Below are 15,998 nucleotides of genomic sequence, written 5' to 3'. Positions count from 1 at the left end.
TCTGGGAGGTTGATAGTAAGGGTTTTTTTGACTTCTTCACAGGAAGATTAACATCCTTTCTTCTTGGAGGATCTCTCGAAAGAACCCGACTAAAGAAGCAATAGACTCTGCATATCCTTTAAAATCTTCGTCGTTTCTTCTCTCTGGTCTAAACGAGAGGAAGGAGAGCCTTCTTTCTCCATTCCCCACAACTTATCGGGAGAAGCCAAAACCTTTGCTTTTTTATTCTCTGTCGGGGAGTCCTCCGAAAAACGTTAAAAACGGTTCCACTCGAGTTTATGCCCGATTCTTCCCAGATCCTCTTCAAGGGACGAGAACGATCCGCTGATCTTCCATCCTCTTTTAGGTGAGGAATTCTCCGATGACGAAAAACATTCACGTAGAACGCTTTTTCTAATGCGTCTCTGGCAGTCTGTGACGTTACAGATTCTGCCGAAGAGATGTCTGACTGGTGGGGATCCTCCATAACCTCCGTAAGGCTTTTCGACATTCCTTCTCCTCGGGCTTGGGAGCTTGAAAGAGGTCTAGGCCTGGGAGCGTTGTGAAGCCAATCAGATGCCTCCTCCACTTCACTGGGGAAATTCACATCACTTTCCACAGCACTATTTGCTTACCTTCTATGGCAGCCATTACGCTCCATTTTCATAAGCGCAGCTTTAAGGCTTGCTATCTCCGAAGCAGAGTCCGTAGATCTGCATTCGGAGAAGGACCTGAAATATTACAAGGAGCGTTCATAATGTTAGAGGAGGGTACAATATTACTCACCAAACCACTTGAAGATTGAGAGCTAGGCTTGGTTTGGAAAATGACTTCCTTAACCGGTCTTTCTCTAATTTCCTTAAATAAGAAGTTAGAGACTTCCACCCTTCAGCACTCAAACTCTCACATTCAAGACAAGTGTTATCCATCGAGCATTCATACTTCCTGCATCTTTTACATACAGTGTGAGGATCAACCGAAGCTTTCGGCATTCTCACCTTGCACCCTTCATTCACACACATTCTCACCACACTTCCAGAATCAGACATCATGATGAAAATTCCAAGCCAAAATCCAAATAACGATCCACAAAAGCGTATGCCAGTACAACGATCCAAATACGTCACCAAAGGGTCCAAAACGATGATCAATTGTATCCAAAAACGAAATCCAGCCGGAGATACCAACAACGATGTTGCCAGTATGGCCGACAGAAAAAATCTGATGGAAAACGGGAATGGATTCCTATTCCCGCCACCCAGCGGCGGCGCGGTGGATCACCTGACCTACCTGTAGCGTTTTTCGTGCGCGAAATTCGAAATTCTGTCGGCGCGACGGAGTCAATAGCTATGTATATATCTGACAGGTAAGTTGAATGTATAAAATTGAATTTTCGAATGCCAGGTAAGAAAGCTTACAGCTTTGTAATTGTTTGGTAAGCCACTTAGTAAAAAAATTAGTTACCTGTGGAGTTGTAATTGGAAGGATGATGTTACTGCAGCTAGCTAGACCTGCATGCTAATCCTTTAAATAAAGGCATATGGCCACAATAACAATCACCTTAAGAGTGAAGACAAATCTAACTGAAGATATTGTCATAATCATATGAACCATGAACTCAGTATGGGTATAGTTTTTAAGGTAAATTGTCAGCTCTTGATAAAGGGTTTTTGAAACTTATTGGATTCATCCTCACAATCAGGGCTTCTGGTACATCTCATTTAGTACCCCTAAAGGTATGAAGAATGTAAAGAATGTTTACACTGAGTATCCACTTCAGTTATCTAATAATCAGTCACTTAATAAAGTCTTACTTCTCTAGGAATTTTGAAAAAGGTGTACACTTTCTCTCGTCGTGCTGTATACCTCTCTTCATCATTTTCAAGAAGATATCCTCTCCTTAGTTCTGACTTTAAATAGTCTTGAAAGGACAAACCTGAAAAATAAAAGAATAAATACTGAATTCTTAAAAGTAAAAGTTATTTAGTATACTGGATGTTATTTGCAAATATTCCACTACAGCACACATATATTTTTTAGATAATTTTTATGTTCATAAATACAGCTTGTTTTACTTTTTTTAATGCTGTACACCTATGGATTCAATAGTTTAAAGAATCTTGAGTCATCATAATATATGAAATACATGGGTGACTTGGAGAGGTGAACAAGATGCAGAAAATCACTGGAATGAATGACAGAAAAGACATCTCACTAAAATTATTTGTATTTATGGATTATATAATATTAGTTTGGTTTCTACAGTACGTGTCCATCGAAAATACAAACCTATATTATTACCTAATGCTTGGTTTCTATTAAAAATCTTCAACATTCCTGTCTAATTGTAGATTTATAAAATTGGAAAAAAAAATGATATTGTTATTGTACAATAAAGTTTCATACATACTTACCTGGCAGATATATACTTAGCTATAGACTCCGTCGTCCCCGACAGAAATTCAAATTTCGCGGCACACACTACAGGTAGGTCAGGTGATCCCGCCGCCTGCTGCTGGGTGGCAGGAATAGGAACTATTACCGTTTTAAGCCAGATTTTTCTCTTCCACCTGTCTCCTGAGGGGAGGTTGGGTGGGCCATACGATCGTATATATCTGCCAGGTAAGTATGTATGAAACTTTATTGTACAATAACAATATCATTTTCATACATTCAACTTCCTTGTCAGATATATACTTAGCTGACTGGCACCTTTGGCGGAGGGCAAGAGACAGCTAATTACTGACCTAATAGGTAACAACATATGTTGTAGGTAATACAAGTTAATTAATAATACCCTAGTTCCTACCTGTTAGGCGGAAGATTTCTTAGCTTGTGCTGAGAAGGTCTGCTTCGCCTCAAAAGCTTCAGCGAGGTGTGCCCTATGGCTGAGAACTCTTGAAAAGGACTGTCAATGGGGTCTTATCCACTTACTCAACAGAACCTAATGGCAATTGTCACTGGAGTCTTTTCACTTACATGACAATATATCTATGCCTCTTGGCATATAAAGGAGTAAAATACTGATCCCGATCACCCGATCCTAACCGTGGATTAGTAAATATGATTGAAAGGCGTTATCCCCAAACACCTTTCAAACAACCTAAAAAACTCAACTCCAATAATTTTAAATCACAATATAAAATATAAGGACAAAAATTAATATTAGGGATCAGTCTTCTCTCCTTTCCCCAGCACTGTATCCGCTGATACATAGGGCCCTAGAGAGAAGCATTTCTCATATGTCACTCTCACGTCTTTCAAGTAATGTGAGGCGAACACTGAGTTACATCTCCAATACGTGGCCGCTAAGATGTTCTTCATTGACATGTTCTTGTTGAACGACAATGATGTAGCGACTGCACGTACTTCGTGTGCTTTTACCCTTAAGGTCTTATATGCCTCACTATCACAGCTCATGTGGGCTTCAGTTATGATGTTCCTAACAAAAAATGCTAAGGCATTCTTTGACATAGCTCTTCTAGGGTCTTTAACTGCACACCATAAACTTTGATTGCAACCCTGTAACTGCTTCTTCTCTGCAGGTAAAACTTCAAAGTTCTCAAAGGACATAAAGTTCTTTCCATTCATTCCCCAACTAATTGAGAAAGGCCTTTACTTCAAAAGTCCTAGGCCAAGGTTCTCGAGGGGTTTTCATTTTTAGCTAGAAATAAAGGTTTAAAGGACAATACAGCTGAATCCTTCTTAAAACCCACTCTAGAGTCAAGCGCTTGGAGCCCACTCACTCTTTTCGCAGTGGCGAGAGCTATTAAGAAAATGCATTTCTAGTCAAGTCCCGGAAAGTAGCTTTATCGGGAGGTTCAAATCTCTCCGACATAAGATATTTGAGAACCACATCCAGATTCCAACTAGGGGTGAGAGAAGTTCTTAATTTTGTAGTTTCAAATGATCTAATTAAATCATGCAGATCTTTGTTATTCTCTATGTTCAGGCCCCTATTCCTGAACACAGCTGATAACATGCTCTTATAACCTTTTAATGGTTTTTTTTTTGACACTGCCAGATGAGATTCTTCTCGTAAAAACAAAAGAAAATTTCAGCAATTTCGGTCACAGAGGTATCGGAGGAGGACAGCTTCTTCGCCTTACACCATCTACGGAAAACTTCCCACTTCGATTGGTATATCCGGATGGTGAGGACCTTCTTGCTCCAGCAATTGCTTTTGCCGCTTTGCGAGAAAAGCCTCTCGCTCTGACCAGTCTTTCGATAGTCAAAAGGCAGTCAGAGCGAGAGCGTGGATATTTTGTGATACCTCTCGAAGTGGGGTTGTTTGAGCAGATCTGTCCTTTCGGGAAGAGATCTGGGGAAGTCCACTACCATTCCTGTACCTCTGTGAAACCATTCTCTTGCAGGCCAATAAGGAGCGATCAATGTCATCCTCATTCCCTCCGAGGACACGAACTTTCTCATTACTTCCCCCAGCATCTTGAATGGGGGTAAACACATAAGCGTCTATGCCCTTCCAATCCATGAGCATGGCATCTATGGATAGGGCTCTGGGATCGTCCCCCAACGAGCAAAAGTTCTCCATCCTCCTGGATAGGAATGTTGCAAACAGGTCCACTTGAGGCTTCCCCAAAGAGACCATAGTTGCTGGCAGACTTGTGAATGAAGGGTCCACTCTGTTGGAAGGACCTGGTTTTTCCTGCTCAATCTGTCTGCTCTTATATTCTTCCTCCTTGAACAAACCTCGTCAGGAGTCGAATCCCTCTTCTTCTGCCCATATCAACAGATCCCTTGCTAGTTGGTAAAGGGAGAAAGAGTGTGGTCACCCCCCTTGTTTTCTTATATAAGCCAGAGCCGTGGTGTTGTCGAGTTGACTTGGACCACCACGCCTCTGACTTCGTTCTTCAAAAAACTGCAGTGCTAAGTGCACTGCTAAGAGTTCCTTTGCATTTATGTGCCAGGCCTTCTGTTCTTCTGTCCAACTGCCTGACACTTCCTTCGTCCTAGTGTTGCTCCCCACCCCGTGTCCGAAGCGTCTGAGAATAACACTAGGTGAGGGTTCTGAAGGGCCAAGGACACTCCTTCGTTTCTTCTCAGTGGTTCTAACCACCATCGTAAGTGGTTTTTGATACTCTCTCCTATAGGAAAGGTATCCAAAAGATCTCCTTTTCTTCTGTTCCAACTACCTTCTAGATGATGGAACTGCAAGGGTCTCAGATTCAGTCTCCTAGAGAGATGAACTGCTCCAGCGAGGAAAGAGTGCCCAGAAGACTGAGCCATTCCCTCGCTGAGCTTCGTTCTTTCTCTAGGAAGACCGAGATTTTTTCCAACCCTTTCGAGATTCTTTCCTGGGATGGATACGCTCGAAAACCCCGAGAATCCATCCGAATCCCCAGATAGACGATAGTCTGACTGGGGATTGCGGAGTGCGGATCCTGTACTACCTCGATGGCCTCCTTCTCCAACATTTGCTGCACCAACCCAAGAAGGATCTCTCTCTTTACAGGGTCTTTGTATTTCGCTGACAGCTCCCTCGGAGTCGTCGTCAATGGAGGTCTGTTCTTGAAGGGGATGAGGTATCCTTTCCTCAGCACTTGTAGAGACCAAGACTCTGCTTCATTTGAAGGCCCATGCTTCCAGAGAATCCCAGAAGTCTGGCCCCTAATGGTGATTGGTTGCGATGGACTGGAATCTCATTTTGCGTTCTTCTTGGAACTCTAATGGAAGATCTTCCTCTTTCTCTCTCTCTCTTCCTTGGGGCTCGGCTAAAAGCTCTACCTCGAAAGGGCTGTTGGGCAGGTCTTGGCTCCCTCTTCGAGACAGAAGCAGCTGGTCTAGGCTTCTTAGCAGAATGTACCAGCAAATCCTGTGTTGCCTTCTCAGTAAGCGTATGGGAAATGTCTTTTACCAACTGAGAAGGAAACAGCTGTTTAGACAAAGGGGCGTATAAAAGAGAAGCCCTCTGTACTGGAGAGACTGCTTTGGTAAGAAATGAACCAAAGACAGCCCTCTTCTTTAATACTCCTGTCCCGAACAAGGATGCCACTTCAGCCGATCCGTCCTGCACTGCCTTGTCCATGCATGCCAAAACACTATGCAAGACTTCTCGGTTCCAAAAAACTGAGGGTCTTGCGTCTTGTTGGCCAAAGCCCCAAGGGACCAATCTAGGAAGTTAAAAAACTTCCAAGACATGGAATATTCCCTTTAGGAGATGGTCCATTTCAGACATTGTCAGCTTGTTTTTGGCCGATGGAAGTGCATGCCTCCTTGCCGGATGAATCCACCAAGGTCGAGAAGTCCAGCCTCAGCAGATGAGGGAAGAGAAAGTCCCATAGATTCTCCTGTGCTATACCAAAATCCCTCTCTTCCCTGATAGCCTGGAAGGGGGACAGGTAAACACAGTCTTCCCTGCCTCCTCCTTGGTTTTAAGCCAATTTCCGACCGACTGCAAAGCCCTCTTCATTGAAATGGTCGGTTGCATCTTCAAGAAAGAGGAAGACTTCGCAGCCTTCGTACTCGAAAATAAAGACCGAGGAGAAGGAGGGGCAGCAGGACTCAGAGACTCTCCAAATTCTTTTAACAAGAGGGCTGCTAATATCTTATAATCAGAAAGACCTGCCCCCTTGTTTTCTTCAGAGTCCGAAACATCCTCCAATTCCAGTTGAGTTTTATTCGGAGAAGAGTGTGCGACCAAAGGACTCCTCTCTCGGGAATGCACAGGGCTTGTAGCAACACCGGCTGCAACCTGACAAGGGCTACGGTCGCTTGTGCGACATCTTGAGTCCCTGCCAGGAGAAGGCCGATGTTGTTCTTTTACCCTAAGGCCCTCCTGACAAGGACGACGGTCGCCTGTTGCGACAACTTTTGTCCCTACCAGGAGCAGTTCCTTACATGTCCCGTTCCATTTTTCATGATCAATTCCTTCCCGACAGGGGCTACGATCACCTGTGCGACACCTAGAGACCCTGTCAGGGGAAAATTGATCTTGAGAAAAATCCCAAAGAGGAGCCTCCAAGTCCGCTTCAAACTCCGATAAGTCATCCAAATTGTATTCTGGATTGTACAAATCCTTGCGCCTGCTTTCCAGCGCTCTAGACGCTTTACGTCTTGTTTCAGCCGCTTCAGGCTTTCCAGGCGCCTTGCGCCCCCATTCGGACGCTTCAGGCTCTTTAGGGGCTTTGCTTCTTCTTTCAGGCGCCTCAGGCTCTCTAGGCGCTTTGCTTTTCCTTTGAGGCGTTCTAGGCTCTCCAGGCGCTCTATGTTTCATTTCAGGCGCTCTAGGCTCTCCAGGAGTTAAATATTTCCTTTTAGCCACTTCAGGCTTTTCAGGCGCGTTGCGCCTCATTTCTATTACTTGAGGAGCTTTACGCCTCATTTCAGGCGCTCCAGACTCTTTTCGCCTCGCCAAAAGAGTTCCAGGATCTTCAGTTACTTTGCGCCTCCCTTCAGGCGCTTCAGGCTCTTTGCGCCTCATTTCAGTTCGTCCGATTTCGGGATTTCCAATTTTACTCCTCGATTCGGACATCTCATGTGCTTTCTTTCTAGTAGGAAGTTCCCTATATATATCATGTCGCCTTGACGGCGTTTTGCGCTTGACAGTAGCCTGACGTCTGGCTGGCGCCAGGCTTCTGGCAGGCGCCTCGTCCGAGCTCTCAGATAGTTCTAAAGGACGGGATCTTTTGATCGGGAGAAATCTATCCTTCCTTCTAGGCGGATCAGACTTAAGAACTCCTACTAGCGAAGATATCTGTTTCTGCATATCCTCTAACATCTTCGTAGCTACGTCTCTCTTTCCAATTTCCGATGCAGGAGAAGGAGCTTCTGAATATACCTTCTTCTTCCTCTTTTCCGGAGGATATTCTTCCGGAAATTCTTCAGGGCTTGAGTCAAATGAAGGACACTTCCAAGATCTCTTCGAAGGTCTCGACAATCTATCTGAACTCCATCCTTTTTTAGATGAGGAATCAGACGAAGAAAAACACTGTTTCAGGACGTCTTTCCAACGACTATCCTTGGCAGCCCGGAACGTAACTACAGGATCTGCCGAGGGGACGCCTGACCGGTGGGGATTCTCTGAAACCTCCCTGCGGCTTTCGACATTTCTTCTCCCCTGGTCTTGGGAGCTTGAAAGAGGTCTAGGCCTGGGAGCGAGACAGAGCCGATCAGACGCACCCTCCACTTCACTGGGAACACTTTCACTGCACTTACCTTCCAGTTCTTTAATTTTTTGTTCCATATGCTTAAGCGAAGCTTTCAGACTCGCAATTTCAGATGTTGAGCTTGCCGAGTCCGATAATCGGGAAGGTAAAGTGTATGGGAGGAAACAATAGGGTTATCAATAGGCAATAGTCCGCTAACTGGCTCGTTAGAGACCGACCTACTTACACTATTGGAAGAGGCTTTTCTAGCCCTATCTCTCTCCAACTTTCTTAGGTAGGAATTAAGCAACTTCCATTCCTCCTCATTCAAATTCTTGCACTCATCACATGTATTCAACTGAGAGCATACATTCCCTCTACAATTTTTACAAGTGGTGTGAGGATCCACCGAAGCTTTCGGCAGTCTCACAAAACAATTCTCATTCACACACACTCTGAACGAAATAGACACGTCAGACATTATGAGAAATTCCAAAGCCAAATCCAAAAAACAGTCCACAATAGCGTATGCCAAACCAAAGATCCAATACGTCACCAAATAGCAGTCCAAAAGATCAACGGCGTAATGAAATTCGAAATTCAAGTCAGGAGGAACTAGCAACGATGTTACTAGTACCGCGACAGAGAAAAATCTGGCTTAAAACGGTAATAGTTCCTATTCCTGCCACCCAGCGGCAGGCGGCGGGATCACCTGACCTACCTGTAGTGTGTGCCGCGAAATTTGAATTTCTGTCGGGGACGATGGAGTCTATAGCTAAGTATATATCTGACCGGGAAGTTGAATGTATGAAAATACAATTTAAAGATCTTGGCATATCTACAGCCATCTAAGAGATTTCCTGAGTCAAAGGGAAAAAATATAACAAAACAAGTTTGTGTTTGACTAGGTATTACCTATATGAACAAGATTCTCTTATACCTTGGTATAATGAATAAGTAGGACTTGATAGGAGTTATTTATACTTATGCCTCCCTACTACTCTTTCACGAGTCCTGTGACAATAGACCCTGAACGAATGATAATAAAGCATGCTAAAAGCTGATCTGTAATTTTTGTCATAAAAAGGAAAAAGATATCTTCGCTTCCTAAAGACTATTCTCAATAAGCACATAGTACACATACAATTTAAGGTTACTGAAACAAGCCCTCTCATTTGAAAGAGGAGAGTGTTCTTATACAACAGTATATATGTTCCTAATATGTGAAAATTTTATAGAGTACCTTTCCATTTTAACATACTATGTCCATTCCCAAGAAACAAATGGATGACATCTAAAATTCTATAAGGTTGAAATAACAAAGAAAGCAATGAAACTTGTTAGAATCCTGGATGTTCACTTAGATGATTATCCTAAAAAAAATATAACATCACAATCAATCCATCAAATATGTGACCATCCACAGTCTATGCAATCTACTCCTACCATTGGAAGAAGTAATGTTAAATCTCTTTATTGCCTTAATGTTGAAATAAGTAGCTCTCTAGTTTGTAAAGCTAGAGATCAGCCAAAGCTTTACCTAATTGCAAAAAAGAAACAGCCCACTAAACAAATTGTTTAAAAAGTCTAATCATGATAGGTAGTTTTCTTTAAATTGTGAGGGAATCTTTTGATGGGTAGTTATGTCAAAAATTCAACCAAGATAACAACCTTTCTCAAACATCTGCCAAGACGGACAGCAGGCAGCAGGAAATAAAGACCTATTATGTCCAGAGTCCCATAGGGTAGTGTAATGATGCAACATTTGTAGGTGTAATCAAGTCTTCACTTACCAGAAATGAAGCTGCCCTTATTCTCAATCATGACATGGAGCAGATTAGTGAATGGTGTACTTGGAGATTTTCCACCCCATCCTATCCTTCAAGTGGAGGGGACTCTGTTGAATGAGACTGAAGCTTCAACTACAAATTCTTGGTGAAACTTTTGACTCACATCTCACTTTTGAGAAACATCTAATGAAAGCGTAAGCAAATGCCACACTGAAGTTAGGTATTATACTTAAGGCCTCACATATTCATACTTAACTGACAAAATCAGTGCAACAAGTTTTAGGTCATTTGTCCTTCCATTACTAGAATACCGCTTTTTGGTGTGGATGTCTGCTTCTGCTAGAGATTTATCTCCTTTAGATAGAGTGGTGTGTGGTGGTAGGATTCTGTCTCCTCAAATTAGTAGTTATGACTTGGACCATCGATGGTACAATCGTCTGAATAAATATTACTTTAAATTGTTGTTCAGGAAGCAACACTGCATAGTAAAACGGCAACTGCCATAGTGTAAGTCGCTGCGGAATAGTTATATAGATCTACCCCCATCTCCGATGTCAGGACGTGTTAAAGTACTTTTTCGGAGGGTGGATCAACAAGCGGGAAAGACTGGCTCAGCTAGTCCACTTGGTTGTTTCCCCCAGCCCCTGGGGGTTAATTACAGTCGACCCCCCCAAAAATAACAGTAAATTTCTTAATAAGCAACCCAAATACTATAGGAAACTGTAATTTCCAAAGAAATACCTGATGCGGAGTTAGTTTTACCTAGATCTACTGGTAATTCTAAGCCCTCATTCTGCGGTAAAGTAGACTATGGTAGTTGACATTTTCCTATGTTATTTGACTTACTGAACAAGAATTTAAGGTAATATTTATTCGGCTGACCATAATTAAACTGTAATTTACCTTTGAAGACTACATGATGGTGCAAGGGATGCGATGCACCGACGTCCAGAGTTCAAAGGTAAATAACAGATCAGTTGCAGGCGACTGGCAAAATACTACCTTAAACTCTTGTAAAGTAAGTAAAGTAACATAGGAAAATGTCAACTGCCACAGTCTACTTCAACTGAACAATCTTCAAAGTTCTGGTTCGGGGTCAATAAACGTAAACAAACCGCCATATTTGAACTCTGGTAGCGGGTATGGGATACGTAACCAGCAGGGAGTGTAACATATAGGTTATGATACTAACATAACCAACCTAACCTAACCTAACCTAACCTAGACGAACATGTTACATGCCCGGGGGGACGGAGCCCCCCGTACCCCCCCTTAAAGGATGGCAAGCTTTCAAGTGTAACATAGGTAAGGAGTCGGTGACTGAAACAAAAGCTTTCCTTAGTCTCCTATAACATGGCGCATGCACAGTAGTAGGTAATAGGTGGATTTTGGCTATGTAACGGCTCCATCATCGGTTTATTTATCGCTTTATTTCAGCTTGTATTTCATTATTTAAATGTCATAAATAAGAGGAAATAACACAATAACACAGCAAAACCTTGCCCAAAGTGTTTTACCCCACCCATAACCACGCTTTCCCATCGGCCCCCCTTACCGTAGAATAGAGTTTAAGGCGTAATTCTCCCAAGTGTTTTATCCCACCCAAAACCCAGCATTCCCATCGGTTCCCCTTACCGTAGGATAGAGTTAAAAGGCAAATTACAGGTTAATTACAACCAGCTGAAAAATATTACTTTAAATTCTTGTTCAGGTTAAATTCTATAGAAAAATGTCAACTGCCACAGTCTAGTTCGCTGGGGTATAGGTAAGGGCTTAGAGCTACCGATCTACCCAATGGAAAAAGTAAATCTCCAAGGTAGGTAATAATAGTACTACCCAATGCAGCGCAATCCCATTGTTTAACCAGAATCAACTTCCATGGTAGGTACCTACCTACCTACCTTACTAGCCTAATACCCAATGCGGAGCTGTTCCCTAGTTTTAGGCTACCAAGAAAAATATTAAGTAGTATTTAGCCCTAATATATAGTATACTAATGAGGGAGGTGGCTGGAGTCTCCTGAAAAATAGCAAACCCTAGGATAGTAAGGTAAACTTGAGAGTAACTTAAGGATGTTGCCTATGATTGTTGAAATCTGGATTTTCAAGTGTATTTTGATGATTTTTTACTGAATTTAACCAAGATAAGCAAACAATTTAATTTTTGAGAGGACAGAAAGGAGAACTGCAAGACAGAAATAAGTGGTTTTGTGGGCAAGATTAACACAAAAACCCTGAAACACCCAGAAAAAACTACTAAGGTAGCTACCCTAAGGCCTTTAAACTGAAGGCTAGGTAGACAGTCTACGTCAATTCGTTGCCTAAGTCTACCGGGCAACAGTAGAGCATTGCCCACCACAGTAAAGAATCTATATTACTAAGAAACCTACCCTTCAAATCATTCAACTCTAATTCCATTGAATGTGGCTGAAAGTCAGAATCATTCTTCTTGTTCATCTCTAATGTTAACAGTAATCAAGGTCCGCTGACATCTTTGTTTACAATACTTCTTCTTCTTGGGCCTTTGACGGTATACGCCACAACCGGGTGACCATTGGCCAATCATTTTACTTGAACTCTTGTTTTCATTGTCTATGCTGCGGTTTTCTTATTTACAGCATCATCTTTGTGGATCAATATTTTCTCATCCACAGTATCTATGAGGTTCGAGCCTTCAAGAAACACAAAAGTACATTTTCTCTGCTTCTATCTCCACTGAAATAACAAGTTACAACCACCGTTTCACTTGTAAAGACCTCCACAAGGATGATTCCCTCTCTGGCTGGCCCTTGTGCGTTTTCAAAATATGGCTCTTCGCATATTTCATAATTGCCTTTTAGTGTGTTCTCGTCAGTATCGTAGCTTCTGCAGAATAGGAGAGTCTTTAGTTCTTTTTAAAATTTGCTTTCTTCGTGTATGGTCTTCACTTCAGGTGGTATTTTGTAGTATAGTCTTGTTGTACAGACGGCCAACGAAGAATTGGCGTAGTTTCTTAATTCATTGTACGTTAAGGAAATATTACCGTATGCAGGTGCTAGATTATTTACGTAACAATAAATAACATTTCCTTTCAAAGGTGCTATACTTGAAATAAATTACATTAGAATTGAGTAGACTTATTCAACGTATTAAAACGATCAATTATTTTGCCAAAGTAAGGAAAACTATATAACGATGGGTCCACGATTTCTAATTTTATTCTCAACTCTAGCTTCGTGACAGCATACCGAAGATTTTGAAGTTGGCTTTGCTGCCGCTCGAGTCTTTACCCAACGTATCGTACTGCACTGGGGTGTTGTCATTTCGTCTCCTACAGCCGATAAATAATACATCAAGGCGTTAACATTCTTTGAAAACGATGTTTAATTAAACTAATTTTGTCCTTTGATCAATAAAATAATTTGCATGACACATTTAGTGGGCCTAAATTGGACTTCTGATTATCCCACATGAGTTAGCCTATAGGTCTATACCTCGGATAACGTAATTATTAATGAATATTTAAAATCGACAATATTATATATATAGTAATATATATATATATATATATATATATATATATATATATATATATATCTATATATATATATATTCTATATATATTAACTGCTTTATTTGACTATTCCCGTTATTCTTGTTTTATTAGCCATGTTCAGCCTTTCTTCTTATCCTTTCATAATTGCTTAACATAATTAACTCTGACCTAGCTATTCAAAGTCAAAACGCAATCATAAAAAAATCAAACGAATATAATTCAGTCTTATTTTTTATCGATGTCCTCGCCTTCCTCGGATCCCAGTCGGAGACAGTATGTTCGTTCGTTCGGCCTTCTCTCTGTGTGTGTCAAGAATTCTTGAGCATTTGAACTTGAAGATCTCTGGAGATGTTGTTATCCTCGACGGAGCCACAGCTCCGTCGAATCCTGCCCAGAGATCTTCTCCGCTCAAATTGCTACAGAGGAAGAGTGAGAAAAGGACTATTCTACTTACGAGAACAGAGGAGAAAGGCTTCTGCAATCCTCAGGAATCCCAAAAGGAAATCGCCCTTCAAGACACGAAAGAAGGAAGACGAAGGACGAACGAACACACTGTCTCCGTCTGTCTTCAAGGAAGGAAGGAAGACTTCGAAATTTACAAGAGAAGAATCGAAGCTTCCGACAGCTTCTCAAAACAACCATCAGCATCAAGCGTCTTTGACTCAGCCTCTCGACAACAGGGTCTGCCGTCAAGGGCTAAGAGAAAGTGGAATGAAGATTGCATGAAGGTCTGCAAAGGGACGTCACAAGGAGACGAGGACCAAAAGGACTGGATACTGGAAGAGGATTGGATAGTGAACTACCACAGAGGAAGAGTGAGAAATAGGTGACTACTTACGAGAACAGAGGAGAAAGCTTCCCAAATCCTCAAGAATCCAAAATGAACTCGCCCTTCAAGACACACGGGGAGGAGGACGAAGGACGAACGAACACACAGACTCCGTCTGCCTCCAAGGAAGGAGAAAGACTTCGAAAGAATCTGAAGCCACTTTTGCAGAGCTGTGGCTCCGTCGAATACAGCCACAGAGATCTTCACTGCTCCAATTGCTAAAGAATCCCAATTGCCTCCGTCTGTCTCCAAGGAAGGAAGACTCCGAAATCCACAAGAGAAGAATCGAAGCTTCCGTCAGCTTCTCAAACCAACCATCAGCACCAAGCGTCTTTGATTCAGCCTCTCGGCAACAGAGCCTGCCGCCAAGGACTGAGGGAAAGAGGAGGAAAGAAGCAAGAAGGTCTGCAAAGGACGGCACAAGGAGACGAGGACCAAAAGGAGGACTGGACACAGAAAGAAGACTGGACTCAGAAAGAAGACTGGATCAGAAAGAAGACCGGACACAGAAAGAAGACCGGACACAGAAAGAAGACTGGACACAGAAAGAAGACTGGACACAGAAGAACCGGACACAGAAAGAAGACTGGACACAGAAAGAAGACCGGACACAGAAAGAAGACGGACAGAAAGAAGACTGGGACACAGAAAGAAGACGTGGACACAGAAAAAGACTGGACACAGAAAGAAGACCGGACACAGAAAGAAGACTGGACTCAGAAAGAAGACTGGACACAGAAAGAAGACCGGACACAGAAAGAAGACTGGACACAGAAAGAAGACCGGACACAGAAAGAAGACTGGACTCAGAAAGAAGACCGGACACAGAAAGAAGACTGGACACAGAAAGAAGACTGGACTCAGAAAGAAGACTGGACACAGAAAGAAGACTGGACTCAGAAAGAAGACTGGACACAGAAAGAAGACTGGACTCAGAAAGAAGACTGGACTCAGAGAGAAGAACTGGACTCAGAAAGAAGACTGGACACAGAAAGAAGACTGGACTCAGAAAGAAGACTGGACTCAGAAAGAAGACGGGACACAGAAAGAAGACTGGACACAGAAAGAAGACTGGACACAGAAAGAAGACTGGACTCAGAAAGAAGACGGGACACAGAAAGAAGACTGGACAGAAAGAAGACTGGACGAAGAAGAACTGGACGCAGAAAGAAGACTGGACTCAGGAAAGAAGACGGGACTCAGAAAGAAGACGGGACACAGAAAGAAGACTGGACACAGAAAGAAGACTGGACACAGAAAGAAGACTGGACACAGAAAGAAGACTGGACACAGAAAGAAGACTGGACACAGAAAGAAGACTGGACTCAGAAAGAAGACTGGACACAGAAAGAAGACTGGACACAGAAAGAAGACTGGACTCAGAAAGAAGACTGGACTCAGAAAGAAGACTGGACACAGAAAGAAGACTGGACACAGAAAGAAGACGGGACACAGAAAGAAGACGGGACACAGAAAGAAGAACGGGACGGGACAGAAAGAAGACTGGACTCAGAAAGAAGACTGGACACAGAAAGAAGACTGGACTCAGAAAGAAGACTGGACACAGAAAGAAGACTGGACTCAGAAAGAAGACTGGACACAGAAAGAAGACTGGACTCAGAAAGAGACTGTACTCAGAAAGAAGACTGGGAGGGACAGAAAGAAGACTGGACTCAGAAAGAAGACTGGACACAGAAAGAAGAAAGAACTGTACTCAGAAAGAAGACTGGACACAGAAAGAAGACTGGACTCAGAACGAAG

General features: G+C 42.5%; 1 protein-coding gene across 1 annotated transcript in view; it reads right to left on the bottom strand.

Moving 5' to 3' along the window:
• Nucleotides 1-12,838, bottom strand: part of LOC135217559 (transmembrane anterior posterior transformation protein 1 homolog) — a 279,484-nt gene extending 266,646 nt beyond the window's left edge. Inside the window, exons 1-3 of the mRNA XM_064253524.1 lie at nucleotides 12,264-12,838; nucleotides 1,782-1,915; nucleotides 1,540-1,562 (exon numbers count right to left, since the gene is read on the bottom strand). Coding sequence (XP_064109594.1) covers nucleotides 1,540-1,562; nucleotides 1,782-1,915; nucleotides 12,264-12,330 — 224 coding nt within the window. The 5' untranslated portion in view covers nucleotides 12,331-12,838. The remainder of the gene's footprint in view (nucleotides 1-1,539; nucleotides 1,563-1,781; nucleotides 1,916-12,263) is intronic.
• Between the last annotated feature and the right edge of the window lie 3,160 nt (nucleotides 12,839-15,998).

The sequence above is a fragment of the Macrobrachium nipponense genome, chromosome 7, assembly GCF_015104395.2.
Source record: "Macrobrachium nipponense isolate FS-2020 chromosome 7, ASM1510439v2, whole genome shotgun sequence".
Classification (NCBI taxonomy): domain Eukaryota; kingdom Metazoa; phylum Arthropoda; class Malacostraca; order Decapoda; family Palaemonidae; genus Macrobrachium; species Macrobrachium nipponense.
This window is presented reverse-complemented; position numbering and strand designations above follow the sequence as displayed.